The following is a 16461-nucleotide window of genomic DNA, read 5'->3' on the forward strand; positions in this document are numbered from 1 at the left end:
AGGTGCGCCTCTTTACAGCCTTTGAGATTTCTGTGCACAGATCTCGGAGGCCATGGCCGCACTATGAAATTAAAGAACGCTGGAAAATGGGCTTGTGTTTCAGTTTCCACATAACAGAATTACGTTTTCTCATATATTCACGTTACAATCTGACGCTGTCATGTCTGTAGGTTGTATGTAGGTCATACTTTACGATTTTTCTGGAATATTTTGCTCTGACAAATTCCATTAGTTCAGAAACTTCATTTCACTACATGGAGGGCCTGCATGGTTGGGTATGCGTGGTTTGGAATGATTTGTGCTGAAACGACGGTCGATGTGGGACGCCGATAGCAGATTTTCTGTGACACGGGGCCTTTACGCTATCACGTTAAAAGTGATTTCAGGAATAAACAGTCCATCGAAGCTTTTCAGTTAAGAATGTTTGTGCATACAGCTTGGCAAGCACAGTATGACAGCGTAATTTATTGTCCGGCATGGGGATGGCTTTTGGGTAGTAATGTGGCAGCATGAGAGAAAGATCTGGCTTGAAACATAAAATGCTAGATTGAGAGTACCTGGCATCATCACTTCGAACGTTCTTGCAGCAATGTTAAAATGACTAAGCGTTCCAGTAATTGTGTGAAATAACTTTCATGCAATGCTGCTTTGCTAGCTTAAGGAGACCCTGAAACGATTTTGACGATTTTCTACAAACGTACTGAGTCATTAGAGTAGGTCCTTCTGATCATTAATTGACACATCTAAGTGCTCCGCGTAAAGCATGTAATTTATTATAAGGTTTTAAACATGCACATCACCGCCGATCGCAGCACACTGCTCGGCGGAATTTTAAGCCGCCCCTACCCATATGACGGAAATCACCCATAAGACGTCAGTGGGGTGAGCTATCAGATTGGCTGACCAGAGTGCGTGATTGATAATTTTTCCAACTTTATGGTAAACAAATGATCTTCATAATAGTTGTAATGTTAGTTCATTTATTTTTATAAAAAGAAAGTAACATAAAGAGAATGCCCAAGAACAATTTTTCAGTACACTTAAGCACTTCCGGCACACAGCAAGTGTCGTCTGCTTGTGTTACAACGTAGTCCATTTTGACGAGAGCTCCGCAGTCAGAGTCGGTCTCAGTCTTTTCGCAAACACTACGATTGGACTTTGTTGCCTTGTGGACTGCAAACGTAGCGACTGGCAATATGTCAAGCTGCGACATCGTGTCCCTCTGCAAGGCAGCATACGAGCGAACTGGCTGCTGCGCATCGGACTGCCGCTATCCGATCGATGCCAGGATTTGCACGTTTGTGGTCATCACTTTACACCGGAAGATTACTAACGCAATGGCGTTTCAAGAGTCCGGTATTAGAGCAAGCGCAATGGGACAGGATCTGGCAGCTTGACTGTGCCGTAACGCGATGAGCCATGGGATGAGAAGCAGCGCAAATGTGAATGGTCTGCACGGTGCAGCCACCTGGTGGCACAGAGCTCAACCACACACAGTAGCAGTAACGAAGTGTATTCTTCTTTGCTGCTGGTGTGCATTTTTCACAGGACTGTAATCATCAACACATTGTTTTTATAAATGTTTAAAATGTTTTGCACTTGGTTAGAGCAATATTAGCGCTTTGTTTGGCTGGTTAAGCGCTGCGCCGTCAAGTGGCTGGACCGTGCAGACCGATCAGGCCGCTCATGTACGTCTACGCTAAAGTTCCTTCATCAGCTTGAGTTTATGCCTCCAGTCATTTGCTGAAATGACCAGCTTGCCTGTGGTTACCGGACTACCAGACACGTTCGGGGCTACGAGAGAATGCTCGCAACGCACGCTCCTTTGATAGCTCTCGCAATAAAGTAAAAACAGTGTTTTTTACTTTATTGAGAGAGGCTCAACCAGGTTTGATAGAGGTTGGTTGCCTGTGCCATCTCGCCAACTTGGCCACCCAAAAAGGAGCTTCAAGTCTTCCTGTAAAGCTTGATGAGGCTTTGGTTGACTTCTTTTTCTTTACCCAGAGAAAAGCTCAAAACAGAAAGATCGACTTAGAGTTCCAAAATATGCATGACGCCGAGGTCAGAAAGATGTTGAAGCATTCGCTGACGCGTTGGCTGTCGTTGGGAAAATGTTTGAAAACGCTGCTCAACCACGGGAAACCACTGCTTAGCTTTTTTTATCTGAAACAAAGCAGTGCAACAAGCAGAGCTTGTTTTTGGAGTCATACAAAATTTCGAAGACTTCCTCACAGACCCCCAAGAACCCTGCACTGATCCCAAATTCTCTACACATCTTCACAAGACTGCTGCAGGCCTTGGGAAAAGGCACCGATAGTGATGAACTCTCGCTGAAGAGGAAAGGAGCTCATTCTGGACCTCATGCAAAAAAATTGAAACTTCATACCAAGGATTTTGGGGAAGCCAGCTATGTGACCCGTGACGAGCGCCTGTTACTTTTTGTCATCGGAGTTAAACAGGGCATGCTGTCTTTTTCTCCAAAATGTTATACCGCTTTTTGAGAAGGCAAACTGCCTTCTTCAGGCACGGGCTCCTCAGATGCATGTACTGAGGGGCCTCTTGAACCGCCTTTTCGAGGATCTCTTGACTAGATTTGTACGGTGAGGTGTTTTCAAGGCATGTCATTCATTGCTGGAAGTTGACTCTGGAGCTGCAAAGATCCAGAAAGGTGATGAAGACATAGTCATTGGCAGCACAACCTACTCTGTGGTTGTGACACTGAGCTGCATTGAGAGAGAGCAGTTCCCTGCTGTACGTCTGTACTTAACAGCAGCATGCGATTACATTTGCCACGAATTCCCGCTAGAAGACTTAATCTCAAGATGGCTGAAGTTTCTCAAGTACAAGCTCTGGAAACTGCTTCATTCAACAGCATACATCATTTTATTATGGCGTTCCCAGCTATTCTACCCCACCAGAGTGGAGAATCAAAAGAAACAATCGACGCACTTGAAGTCGAGTTTGCGAACTGGCATGCATATCAGGTTCCAGCCGACATATTGAATGAGGCAAGGTGTGACGTGTAGTGGTTGCAGTTAGGAAGTGTTCGAAGTGTTGCCGGATTGCTCAGGTTCCACAGAATTTCAATGGTTATGCTGGGTATTCTCTCCATTCCCCACAGTGATGCTGAATGTGAAAGAATATTCAGCACTGTGAACAAAACTCGGAGTTTTGCTCATCTGTGTGTGAGAAAACACTCGAAAGTCTGCTGATGGTCAAGGGGCACCAGAGTGGTACTTGCTTTAAGTAAACCTACACAGAAAAGTTTCTAAGAAAAAGCAGGCAAAATCGGCAACAGTAAAATCATTGCAAAAATAAATTGTGCCCGAGTGAAGTTTTCGCTCTTTACTGTCCAAGACATGGATTTCACTTTCGGCTGCTAAAACGTAAGCTTGTTGTGAAAGATAAATCCCTTAAAAAAAGAAAGTGTTGCCGTGCACGCCCCCCCCCCCCCCCCCCCCCCCCTCCGTGATAGCTTTATGAATTTCCAAATCTTCAGGTTGGCAGGTATGTGTTATATTTAAATTCATAATTCTTATAAATTATAGACAGTACACCAACAAAGGACTTCTTGACACATAAAAAAAATTGTATTTCTGAGCATTAAAATAAAGTATCTGCATGTGACCCTGCATTTTATCCATATTATACCACTTATTCAAAGCGCACCTCAAGTTTAGTGTGGCTTTGTATGTGGAGAGACTCGCCATATCATTGAAAGTGGAGTTGAGGTTCACATGTTATTACAAACAGCTTAAAGGAGCCCTGAATCAGTTTTTGTACGTAGAAAGAAAACATTGCCACACCGTGCAAGAGGCTCCTGGGAACATGTGAGCCAAATAATATTGTACTGCATGCATCAGGCATGTTAAAAACAGCAAAGAATTGTTTGCTCTCGCTTATGCAATATCATCACAAGCAGCTGACCCACCTATAGTTATTGGCTGATTTTATGATCGCTTTGAACATTCTCAGAAATAAGTCTCTAATTTCAGATTATATAAATGAAACATGTATATGTTTGAATATTGGAAATAGCACCTACATCTTTGATAACGAGGCAAAAGAGGTAGTACAGTGCAATACATAGCAAACCCACGAAGTTGACCGTTCTGCGCATGACAAACAAAGTTTGCAGCTTATAATTATTAACTGTCGCAGCGTAAAAAATGAAGCTGACGAGTTTGCACTCGTAATTTCACTGCATTGTCCGGACATTATCATTGGCACTGAATCTTGGCTGGATGACACAGTTTTAAATGCTGAAGTGTTCCCAACAGGCCACACGGTTTATCGCTCGGACAGGAACAGACACGGAGGGGGCGTATTTATACTTGTTTCAGATAACTTGCAAAGCTGGCCGATCGATCTTTGCAACATAGACTGTGAGCTTGTCCTTTGTAATGTTGCTTCACAAACTGGTAGGACAATTATAATAGCTTCGTTCTACAGGCCACCTGGAAATGACAGTAGAGCTATATCTAGCCTGTCTGAAGCACTGGCGTCAGTTTCTTGTGACGTTGTTCTACTGGGGGGTGACTTCAACCTACCAGACGTGTCCTGGGGCGGCGGTCTGCCGACCAATTTATCAAACTCATCGTTGCATTCTGCATTGCTTGACCTCACAAGTAGCTTCAACCTGACTCGGTGCGTCGAGTCCCCAACCAGAGTTACTGCTCTGTCATCCAACACCCTCGATCTCCTCTTCACAAATGAAACTGATCTGGTGTCTCCACCCATCTGTGTTCCTGGTATCAGCGACCACGCTGTCGTTTTAACCAGCATTTCTTATCCACACCAAAATAGAGCTCGGCTTACTCCAAAACTTATATACTTTTATGATCAGGGAAACTACCAGGCAATGAACAGTGAATTAACTGATTTTCTTCCAGCTTTTTCACAGGTTTGCTCAGAAAAAGATGTTAACATTGCTTGGAGCGTACTGAAAGATAAAATAGTTGCACTAATTTCAGAGCACATACCACCAAAATTTCTAACTGCCAAACGTCGGAAAGATAAACCATGGATCACCCCCGAAATCCGTCAACTCCTTAGAAGAACAGTCTTTTTCAGAACCTCAGAAAAAGTAAAATGCCAGTTACTTGTGAAAAATTATTTTCTGTCCAGCAAATTTGTAAATCGAAAATTAGTGAAGCGAAGCGTCATTTCTTCAGTACTTTAGACGCAAAGATTCGAAACAATGACAACATTATATGGAAGCTTGCCAAAAAAAACCAGGAAAGAGAAAATTGGTATACAATGTATCACGTCTGACAATGGCACGATAACAAATGATGAATTGAAAGCCACTGCTTTCAACGATTATTTCAGGTCCACCTTTTCCGCTAATTCAGCGATGAGCAATATCCCTTTAACGTCTTGCGCCTCAGTTCTTCAGGAAATGCCCGATATCACTTTATCAATTCATGGTATTTTTCAAATCCTTACCAGCCTAGACACAAATAAAGCGACAGGTCCTGATGGCATACCCAATCGCATGCTGAAAGAATGTGCTGGTTCTCTTAGCAATCTTCTTCATACAATGTATATGACGTCATTATCCGAAGGAATCGTGCCGGACGAATAGAAGTTTGCTCCTGTGGTTCCTGTCCATAAGAAAGGACCGAAAAATAATTTAGAACAATATCGCCCAATTTCTCTCCTATGCGGCGCTTTGAAAATTATGGAACACATCGTATACAGCAACCTAATAAGGCACTTGAATTCGCAAAACTTTTTTTACACAGAACAACATGGCTTTCGCGCCGGATTTTCTTGTGACACACAGTTAACGGAATTCTCTTTTGACATAACTGCATTAGATCAAGGTACTAGCGTTGACTGTTTGTTTTTAGATTTCAAAAATGCATTCGATCAGGTACGGCATGATTGTATAATTCACAAGCTTCAGCATTTAAAAATTCCCGCTGACCTAATGAACTGGTTAATTAACGACTTCGTAAATCGCAGACAGATAACAGTGGCAAATGGATGTTGCTCATCAGCTGTTCCAGTCACGTGCGGAGTACCGCAGGGGTCTGTTCTGGGGCCGTTATTATTTCTTATTTTTATTAACGATATAGCTAAGAACATCCAGTCGAAACTACGATTGTACGCAGATGACTGCGTTGTTTACCGCTCGATAAACAATTCAAATGACAGCAAAATCCTTCAAGAGGACCTTAATAAAATTTCGAACTGGTGTACCACTTGGTGCATGACACTAAATGAATCAAAATGCAACTACGTGTGCTTTTCTAGAAAAAAAAACTGACGTTTCCCATTCTTACAGGCTAAATAATTCGACCATTTCGAACGTAACAGGGGCCAAGTACCTCGGCGTTCACTTCTCAAGCGACCTTACTTGGCAGGATCACATTGCAGAGATTGCCGCGAAAGGGAATAACACACTAATGTTCTTGGCTCGAAATTTTCATCCCTGTCCTCTGGCAACCAAAAAGTTATTATACACGACATACGTAAGGCCTATTCTTGAATACGCGTGCACGATATGGGACCCTTATCAGGACAACCTTAAGTACATCTTAGAGTGCGTGCAAAACCGAGTGGCACGCTTTATCACTGGGAGCTATCGCAGATCTAGTAGCGTCACACAAATGAAAATACGCCTAGCGCTTACGACGTTAGCCGAACGCCGGCGCTGCTTGCGTCTCAAATTTTTTCACGAGATCTTTTACAATACTGGCATTAATAAATCAAAATACATGCTTAACCCGCATTACATATCCCATCGCCGTGAACACCCATTAAAAGTAAGGCCAATGAAGTCAAGAACGAACTTGTTAAAGTATTCTTTTTTTCCCAAAACCATCAATGAATGGAATGCTCTGCCTCGGGATACCGTTTCTAAAACATCAAATTCAGCCTTTTTCAATGAACTGCTTGACATGTGATCATTTTGCGTGTTTCGATGTTATTTCTCTTTTTTTTCTTTTTATTTTTCACGTTTGCTTGCCTACTATATGTATTTCTGAGTGTATATGTGTTCATATGTTCATGTATGCCCATGTATGTGTGTATATATGTACATATAGTCCATTTCTTCTTTTTTTCTCCTTCTTGTTTTGGGGTAGTTATGCTGCCTGCACTGCATTATTCGTCACCGTTTTCTTTTTTTTGTTATGTAACCATAATTACAACTGTTTAACATATGTATTACTTCCCCCCCACTGTAATGCTCTGAGCGAATGCGGGACTGTATAATAAATAATAAATAAATAAATAAATATATGTCTCAAAAAGACAACAACATATTTGATCTGGGCACTTATGCACGACAGTTGCACATGTGCTGTGTGTGGCCCCTGAAATAGCGTGCTGCCCTTTCACCGTATTTCTCTGCCGAGACACGCTCAAATTTCGAGCAGGGCTTTGCCCCCCTTGGCCCCTCTCCCCTGTGTAGCTTACAGTGCACTAGGGGAGACAAAAAGAGAAGGCTGCTGAGAGAGAAGGCTGCTGATTGGTGCGATAACTCCACTTTTACTTCTATTAGACAAATAATTGTGGCATGAGATTCCTGAGACGACGTATTTAATAATGAGGCCATTTTATGATAGTTAGAAAAGTTCAGAAGCGTAGGCTGTTCATCCAGTTGGTGCATGATGCAGTGTCATTGAGCGGACATACGGGCGGGAAGAACCAAAGTGGACAGGACAGTCGCTCACGTACAGCTGAAGTTTAATGAAAAGTTTTCCAGGAAGTGGAGAGGCGCAGTCAAAAGGTAGATACAAAGCTCATACATATTCACATGCAAAAGTTGTAAAAATGCTAATGCCCAAGGAGATAACCAGTTTCTTTATCCGTCAGCGCAACAGGCAGGACACTGACACACATGGTAGATTGTACATATATCTGGCCCTCACCAGTCTGTTATTAGAATTGCTAACGACAGAAGTCTAGTGAAGCCTAATGACAAACTGGTGAGTGAAACTGTGGAGGCTCACCAGATATATGCACAATCTGCCACGTGCGTCAGTGTCCTGTTAGTTGCACAGACGGATAAAAAAATTAGTTATCTCCTTGGGCGTTATCATTTTTACACATTTTGCACGTGAATATATTATTATTATCCACATATTATCACTTGTCACTAAACTTTCACAGATAGTTGGACTGGTTTTCTCCCTTAAGTACCTTCCACGCCATGTAAAAATGCTTATATATAACTCCCTTTTCATCAGTCATCTGAATTATTGCTGCCTTGTCTGGGGTGCCACATCTGTCACAAATATAGGTAGATTATTCATAATTCAGAAAAAATTCTCTGTGTGATATGTGATGTACCGTGGGACTTCCCAATTGAACCTCTTTTCCAAGAACTGAAAATACACGAAGCGCATAATTTATACACTTATAGGTTAGTTCGTCCATACGTTAGAGTGTAAATATAATAATTGTATCCGTTCCATAGCTAACCTTAAACAGAACATACGCCATTATCAAACACGATCTCCAGAATATTGGTACGTAATGCACCCGCACACTAATTATGGAAAGCAAATGATTGCTTCTACGCTGCCTGTCCTGCTTAACACACTGATTGCAGATGATATCGATGTTTTAGTCTTCATTAACTAGTCTGTATAATTGTTATTGCTGCTAGAGCTGGTTTTATGCTTAATACTTTGTACTTGTAGATCACAATATTACTTTTGCAACATCATCTGCTGTTAGTATGCATGACTGATCTGAGTGTCGTATCTTTTTTTTCTCCATACTGCTGATTTCTTAATATGTAAGCTAAGTAACTAGCTTTGGTTTATCAATTTTTGTGTTTGTTTCTTTTGCATTATTTTATTCGTCTTATTCTGCTTTATTGTTATCCTTTCCACATGCACTGTTGTTCGCCCTGCTGCTGCCATATAATGGGTTTTAGGACTTAGTCAAGCTGCTGACGCGGCTTTTTTCCACAAGACTTGTCCATATTCAAATGTATGTTGTATATGGGAAATAAAGCACTTACTTACTTACTATATGTATGAGCTTTGTATCTGCCTTCTGACTGCGCCTCTCCGCTTCTTGGAAAACCTTTCATTAAACTTCACTTGTAAGTGAGCATTTGTCCTGTCCACTTCGTTTCTTCCTGTCCGTATTTCTGCTCGACACTACAGATAGAAAAGTGTTTCAGGACCCCTTTAAGAGCTTGCTTGTCAGCTCTGCGTGGTAGTTTACTCTAGACAATGCCATACGAAAGCTACCACGTGGGCAAACAGAGGGAAGCTGCTCTCCCCTCCTGCCTCATTGAATGCTGAATGGACAGCATTCAGAAGCATGGCCATAGCGTGTGTCGGGAGTGTCTGGCTCTAGGAGACCGCCACAAGGTTTCAATGGCATAGCATCCTTTCTTTATGTCCACAGCTGGGCTGCCCTGTGTGCAAGTTTTGAGCTGGTTACATAAAAAGGTAATGTAATTATTTGTTGTGCTTTTGCGAAACTTAAGGCTCCATAGTGAGATTACTGGTTCGGCAGCTGTCCAAAAAATTAGACATGAGAAAAGAAATTGTGACAGAACGCATCTCGCGATGACCGTTGCCAGTAATGCACGCAAGCAATACTGCGACACACCATATTGCTGAAGTAATGTTTGTCGAATTTTCTTAAAAATGTATTTTTTTTTCTTTAAACAATTTTCATTGCTTCGGCTATATGTGGAATACAGTCTCCAGTATCGGCCAACTTTGCCATGACAGTCGCTTGTGTAGGTCGCGTGTGAGCATAGTGGCATGACCACGTTGAGATTACCATTCTTAAATGATGACCATGGTATAACGACGACAGCATGACGACAGTGGCATGGAGACAATGGGATTATGACGACGGCTAGATGACACAGCTGGAGTAGCGATGGTGGCACGACGACGACGGCGGTATGACAACAGATGCATAACAGCGACCGTACAAACATGCTCTGATGATGACGGCATGACAACGGGATCACAATCGTGGTGGAATGACGAGACTATGATTAAGATAGAATTGTGAATAACAAAAAAGACGAAAGTGGTATGAAGATGAGGGCATGTCGATAATCGAATGGTGCTTCTGAAGTGATCTCAGTGGTAAAACGACCGCGTGACAATGGCATGACGATGGCATCATGATGACTGTATGACAACAAATGCATGGTGACGACTGTACGATAATGACACAATGATGATGATGCCGGGACAATTGTATGTAGACAATGCGATGACGACTGTATCGTGAAGTCTGTATAGCGACAGTGGCTTAACAATGCTGGCATGATGACGATGGCAAGGCATGAGTTGGATGATGAAGTTCAAGGGACAGTGATGGAATGATCACACTGCCATCACGATGATGGTGTGACAATGAATGCTTGTCGACGATGGCATCATGACAGCATGACGAGAGTTGGATGACAAAGCTGGAAAGACGACAATGCAACAACCACGTCGACATCACTATCACAAGCACATACTTAGTGTCCCAAGCTTTGATCATTGGGTCGGGGTAGAGTGATGATGACGGCGTGATGAGAGTCGAAGAAGCTCGAATGGTGACGATGGAAGGACCACGACTGCCTCATGGCCACGAGCACTTGCCTAATCACCCAAGCTGTCGGACAACATGGGGACTGGGCCTGCACAAGAGGCTAGATAGATAGATAAATTGATAGGCTCAAAACACTAAGTAGGCAAAGAATTCTAATCACATTAATGTATTCTGTCAATACTCATTTAGAGGGCCCTGGCAACACTTTTTGAATACGGTAAATGAGTTTGCATTGTTGCTAGACAGTGCTCTTTCAGTACATCAAACTATTCCTGTAGAAAGAAGCCTACAGTTTCTCTTAAACAACTGTTGGCTTTTCCTTCACTTTAAAGCCGAGAGAATTCTGCAAGCTTGTGAGGCACGAATGCACCTTGTCTATGTTTCTTTTAAACGTTACACCTCTGGCAGGATCAAAAACAGACATTACATTATGGTAATTATCCTGTACCACCTCACTTTTGTCTAATAGTGTTGCTTGCTGTAGTTTCATGGCAGCAGCTGTATTTTGACTGACACACTGTCCGCGACTTTTTATGCGTGCCCCGTGCATCCTTCTGCTATAGCTTAAAGGGGTCCTGAACCACCCCTTGGGCTTGGTGAAAAAACATTGTCCGCAGATAGCATACGCTGCAGTGAACACCTCAACCAAGTTTTGCTGTCTTGTGTGGAGCTTACAAGCGGAGTGCTATCACCTGTCTCTCACTCTTTTCAACAGAAGCCTGCTCCTCACTCTTTTGAATGCTTTATTTTGTAAAAAAGCGGATTCCCACATGCAGCTGCTATTGCCCAATAGCCGACGTCAATCAAGAAAGGTGTGGAGCAGTGCGCTTCTTCCTACTGTTACTGTGTATATTTAGAGACGAAGTTAATAAGCAGGCTGAAGTTAGCCAAAATGTGTTTTCGGATTTCGCTAATAATTGCATACTTCTGAAAGAATCGGACTCTCGTCTGCTCACGCTTGGCTGCGGCCACCCTCGTAGGAATTACACTTTAGCCACCCTGCTTATCAGGGTCGTAGCCAGGAGGCCTTGCTAATTTCGACCAGCTTGGAATGCTCAACCAGGCTTGAACCATGCAAACCTTAAAATCGGACCACATGCACGCTGGCAAGCGTGCAGTCACTCCTGGCCGCTCCTGGTTAGAGAAGGCCGTGGCCGACTAATTGATAGCGCTTAAAAAATGCACAAGTTGGATGTGGCTACTATCCCGTGGTCAAACTGGTGAAGAACAAAGCCGGTCCGCACCACATAGCATAGTCAGACTGTAGCATATGAACCTATGAGCTATGAGCATATGAGCTCAAGCCCTGTCGTGCACAAAGCAGATGCTGCACATATGCACTACAGTTGCATGTAGCTGCAGCCTGCTACCTAGCAGAGATACCGTGGCTGCCGTGGGGTGCTGCGATGAGTCCACTGGCCAAGTGCGCTGCAGCTAGCTGAGATCAACTGCATTTGGCATATGGCTGGCGCATTGTAGGTGCCAAAATCGGAAGTAGTGGCCTCTACGTTAACACCCAAAATCAAATTTTAACTGTGCCAGGGTGACATTTAGAAGGTAGAGTATTGTGGGCATGCCCCGCTCCGTGGTAGCCTTTGCACTGCAAGGCATTAAAGGAGTGGAAGCACCGCGAAGGCCACATTTTATTGCCCATAAGTCCGCTTCTTCTGAATGCATTGAAGTAAGACTATTTTAACTTCACATTCATTTCTCCTCTTCAATAAAAAGTGGCTCAGGGCCCCTTTAACCAAGAGCAAGAAAAACGTCCCACCAATAAAGAATGACAAACATTTTGGGACTAGACGACAGCTTATGTGGGATGAGCCCTTTGCACAGACCCCTTAGCTACAAATGGCACCAGAACATGCAAGTGCTGTAGGAGAGTCTAAAAAGAAAATTTAGGTGGTGGCAGCTCGCAAAATGTCCATGCAAAGCAGCTGATGTCACTTAAAATGGAAAGCTCGTCCAATTCACTTTTCGAGGTGATGGACACGTTTTGTTTGCCGAAGTAGTGTTGAGTAGTGGTTGCATTGCCAATAGTTTTGCTCTTGCCACCGGCCCTTGTTGTGATATCTAAAGAAATCATAGCAATAGCCAAACAGAAGTGTTACAGGACCACGGTTATTTCCGTGTCATTGAATGCATCAAATTAGTTGCAAGCAAAACGAATTTTGCTTCCATAATTTTTTCCGCCAGACGAAGTCTGGGATTTTATCTTCAAAGTACTGGCACACAGAGTTTTATATTTTCTTTCTCGCTTTTTCTTTGCATAACTGCCAAGTTCCCTTGGTGAAACATTGACTCCAGGCATTGTAGGACCACTTTTGGTCACTTTTTGTGTTGCAAGTGTTTGGTTGTTCTTGCAAGAGTCTTCTGGCATTTACTGTTTCACTATCACAAGAAATGTTTTTGCTTCTTAGAAATGTGCGTTTGCTGTTTTCTATTTTATTTCTTTTCATTACTTCATGTGTGAATATTTAGCAGAATCGGAGGAATATTCAGTGGATTCTTCCATGTTTCCAGTGTAGTGGAATATCGGCAAGAAATAAGTGACACTGAGTACTACGCAAAAGAGGGAAGCAGTGTGCATGAACACACGAGAAAGGATTGCTTGCAATGTGCTTTGGGCTTTCAGGGATCCAACGATGGCCAACTTGTGTGGATGACTTGGTATAGCATGGTGAAAAAAATTTGTATGAAAAGGTAGCCCTTCCGAGCGGCTCTGGCGCCACAATGAGAGTTGTGCAACCCAGTTTAGTTGGTGTGAATGACCCCATCTTAAATAGGATGAGTTGTGGCACCCATGGAGTGTAGAATGCAGGAAAGCGCTTGCTGTGGCAGTGGACACTGTTGCAGGTGCTGAGCTAGTGTGCAAAGCCTGTGCTCCCCAACTCTTCTTGCTGTGGTTGCTCACTGACTTGTGCCGTACCTCCTTTGCTTTGCAGGTGCTGGGGAGTCTGGGAAGAGCACCATCGTTAAACAAATGAAGTGAGTGCCATTTTCTTGATTGAATGTGCATTGCATCTTTAGAGGGTCACTAAAGAGGAAAATGCATGGAGCTGTATTGTGGGTAAATTGTGCTTCTACAATACAAAAAAGGCCCTCTTACCTTGAGAAAAGGTGCAAAAAAAAACGAAATTGGTGGCAGTGACGTCTTGTGGTTCCTGCACCAGCTTGCCATGAAGTTGTGGATTTTGATGGTGTCTGCTCAGGCCTAGTTCATTATTTAATGGCAAATATGGACTTCCTTGTATTCTGAAGGAGTGACAGCCTTGAGAGAACACTTGCTGTGCTGCAGTGACTAAAATACAAGGAGAATATACTTGGCAATTTGTGACTTTGTTCTGACTTGACAATAATTAGCGGTGATGTTGACAGAGAATGTTTTTCTTCGGTGCTTAGTGCAATACAAGAGTGGTGAGCTGACAGTAAATGTTGCCTTGCGTGCACAACAGCTGTTCGTCTGCTTAGTACACACAGAGCCGTCTTTGCTTGAGGTGTTGTTATGAGCCATGGACTCACATGGCACATTGCATTGTGGCAGAAATGTTAAGCTTTATTTTAATTATGGGGCTGTACATGCCAAATCCGAAATTGGCATTTAAGGTGCGCCATGTGGCAGACTACGGATTAAATTTTACCCCCGGGTTTTCTTTAATGTGCACCTAAATCAAAGTACACCAACGTTTTTCTGTTTTCCCTCTCTCGCCCTTCCCGGTGTATGCGAATTGCAAGCAGAGAGGTGCAAAGCTGTTATTCACCCGTTTTGTGGCTGTGGCAGTGCTACCGATTCTCTGCATTAGCGCAAGCTCTTGGGCCAGTTGGTGCATGAACTTGAAAAGGGGGGTACCAGCGAAACACAAAAGACGCGCACGCAAGGAAAAGGCGTTAGACACGGACGGACACTGGGCTTTCAACTATACTTTATTGAAATTCACATTGCCGCACATAAACTCCGACGCATGCGCATCTTTAACTCCTCCCAAGACATGTGCATGGATAACACCTCGAAAGCACATTACCGTGCGAAAACAGCCGACGCATATGCCACTTCTACTCCTCCCAATACCCATGCATCAATGTCAGTTTTTTGTTAATCATTTTTTACCTACCCAATAGGTAAGCACATTCCTTGTTTGTTAAACACAGACGTCTCACTGGCACAATTTTTTTTCTCATTTTCAATGTGAAAAGCTTCTAAGATTTCGTGTTTGTATCTGGTCTTGCCCTTCCCTAAAATGAACGAGAAGAAAGGGGGTTAACCGAGGGGCCCGGTTTTTATTAGTCATATCATAAGAAGCCAACAAAGACTGACACCAAGGACAACATAGGGGAAATTACTTGTGCTTAATAAATGAAATGAAGAAACGACAAATTAATGCAACTTAAAAAGGATGAAAAAACTTGCTGCAGGTGGGAACCGAACCCACAACCTTCGCATTTCGCGTACGATGCTCTACCAATTGAGCTACCGCGGCGTCATTTCCCCATCCACTTTCTTGGGTGTTTATGTGTCCTAGTAGAACCCTGGGAGTGTTAGCCAGCGCCACCACTCGCAGACCTTGGCGGCGGACGTGGAACGTCCTTTTTGCCGCAGGCGTCACGAGAACATGATCGCGAACGTGATCGCAGGTGTCACGGGAACGTGAGGCGTTCTCGTGCGTTCTCGTGCGACTGCATCAAATGAATCAAACGAGGGTTTAGTAGTTGGAGACTAAATCGGCACAGAAAGTTATGCAATACTGCATGTCACAAAACTCTTGGCGCACCACAAACTGCCAGCATTTGTTTCTTTTGCGGCAGGGTGGAAGCAATCGTCGATAAATTCGATGCCGATCTGACTTGATCACCGAAATCGCACCTTGTGGCAACTGTATAAGATTCGCTTATGAGACAGCGTTCTCACAGGGGGAAAGGGTCACTCTAACCCCTTTTCCCCTGTTGAGCCCCCTTTTCCCCTCTTGCTAGGTCACGTCGCCCCTTGTTAGTGACGCCCGACAACGACTGCACAGGGTTTCCATAAACATCTTCGCTGTAAAACAAAGAAAATGGGTGCACGTTTCATTAAGGGGCTTGTTAAAAATTGGGAAAATACTTCCAAATGAATGAGCAGTGTATTCTGGCAATCTTTCTGAGAGTCTTGTTTAATTAGACCTGCCTGATTATTTAACCAATTTTGTTGGTTTTATCAAGGCCAAATTAACGGAAGTCGACTGCATCAGATGAATCAAACAAGGGTTTAGTAGTTGGATACTAAATCGGCACAGAAAGTTAAGCAATACTGCATGTCACAAAACTCTTGGGAAACTTTGTTGAGGATGTTCTCATTTAGAAAAGCTTTTGATATATTTGCTATGCATTTTCATACTTTTCAATGCACATTCCTGTGTAAAGAATGTTGATGTCTACGAGATCTGCTGCCTGTGTGGCGATGAGTAGAACGGCTGGGCAGTGCTCATTGCTTGGTGAGGCATGGTGAGTGCTCTGCCGAGCATGAGGTGGTGGGTGTGATGGTGGCCGCATTTAAAGAGGGAATTTAATGTAAGAGCTAGGTGCACCTTAAAGAAACTCGGGTTGTGAGCCAATCTGGAGTCCTCCACTATGGTGTCCCTCATAACCTACTGTGCCAACTCGGGACATTAAACCCCACATTTGCATAAATGCTTATGTGAGAAACAGTTGCAGTTTCTGAAAGGCAAAGCATCGATCGCAATAGCAAATAAGTGGACAGCTACAGTGGCTGACAGATTTTTTGGACTCCAAAATTCGAACTTGATGAATATTCCGTACTTTATAAATGCACCGTCAGGGCTCCCATAGAGCTTTAATACATTTTTGTGAATGATTTTTTGGACAAAGTTTGGCCCCAGGGTTAGATTTTCCATACGAAATTGCTCATTCTGAGCCACGCTGTCCGATCTTGGA

General features: G+C 43.3%; 1 protein-coding gene across 1 annotated transcript in view; it reads left to right on the top strand.

Annotated features, from left to right (window-relative positions):
• Galphai (G protein alpha i subunit) overlaps nt 1-16461 on the top strand; it is a 138385-nt gene that overhangs the window by 4241 nt on the left and 117683 nt on the right. Inside the window, exon 2 of the mRNA XM_050172284.3 lies at nt 13482-13524. Within this exon, the coding sequence (XP_050028241.1) occupies nt 13482-13524 (43 nt within the window). The remainder of the gene's footprint in view (nt 1-13481; nt 13525-16461) is intronic.

The sequence above is a fragment of the Dermacentor andersoni genome, chromosome 6 (genome assembly GCF_023375885.2).
Source record: "Dermacentor andersoni chromosome 6, qqDerAnde1_hic_scaffold, whole genome shotgun sequence".
NCBI classification, from domain to species: domain Eukaryota; kingdom Metazoa; phylum Arthropoda; class Arachnida; order Ixodida; family Ixodidae; genus Dermacentor; species Dermacentor andersoni.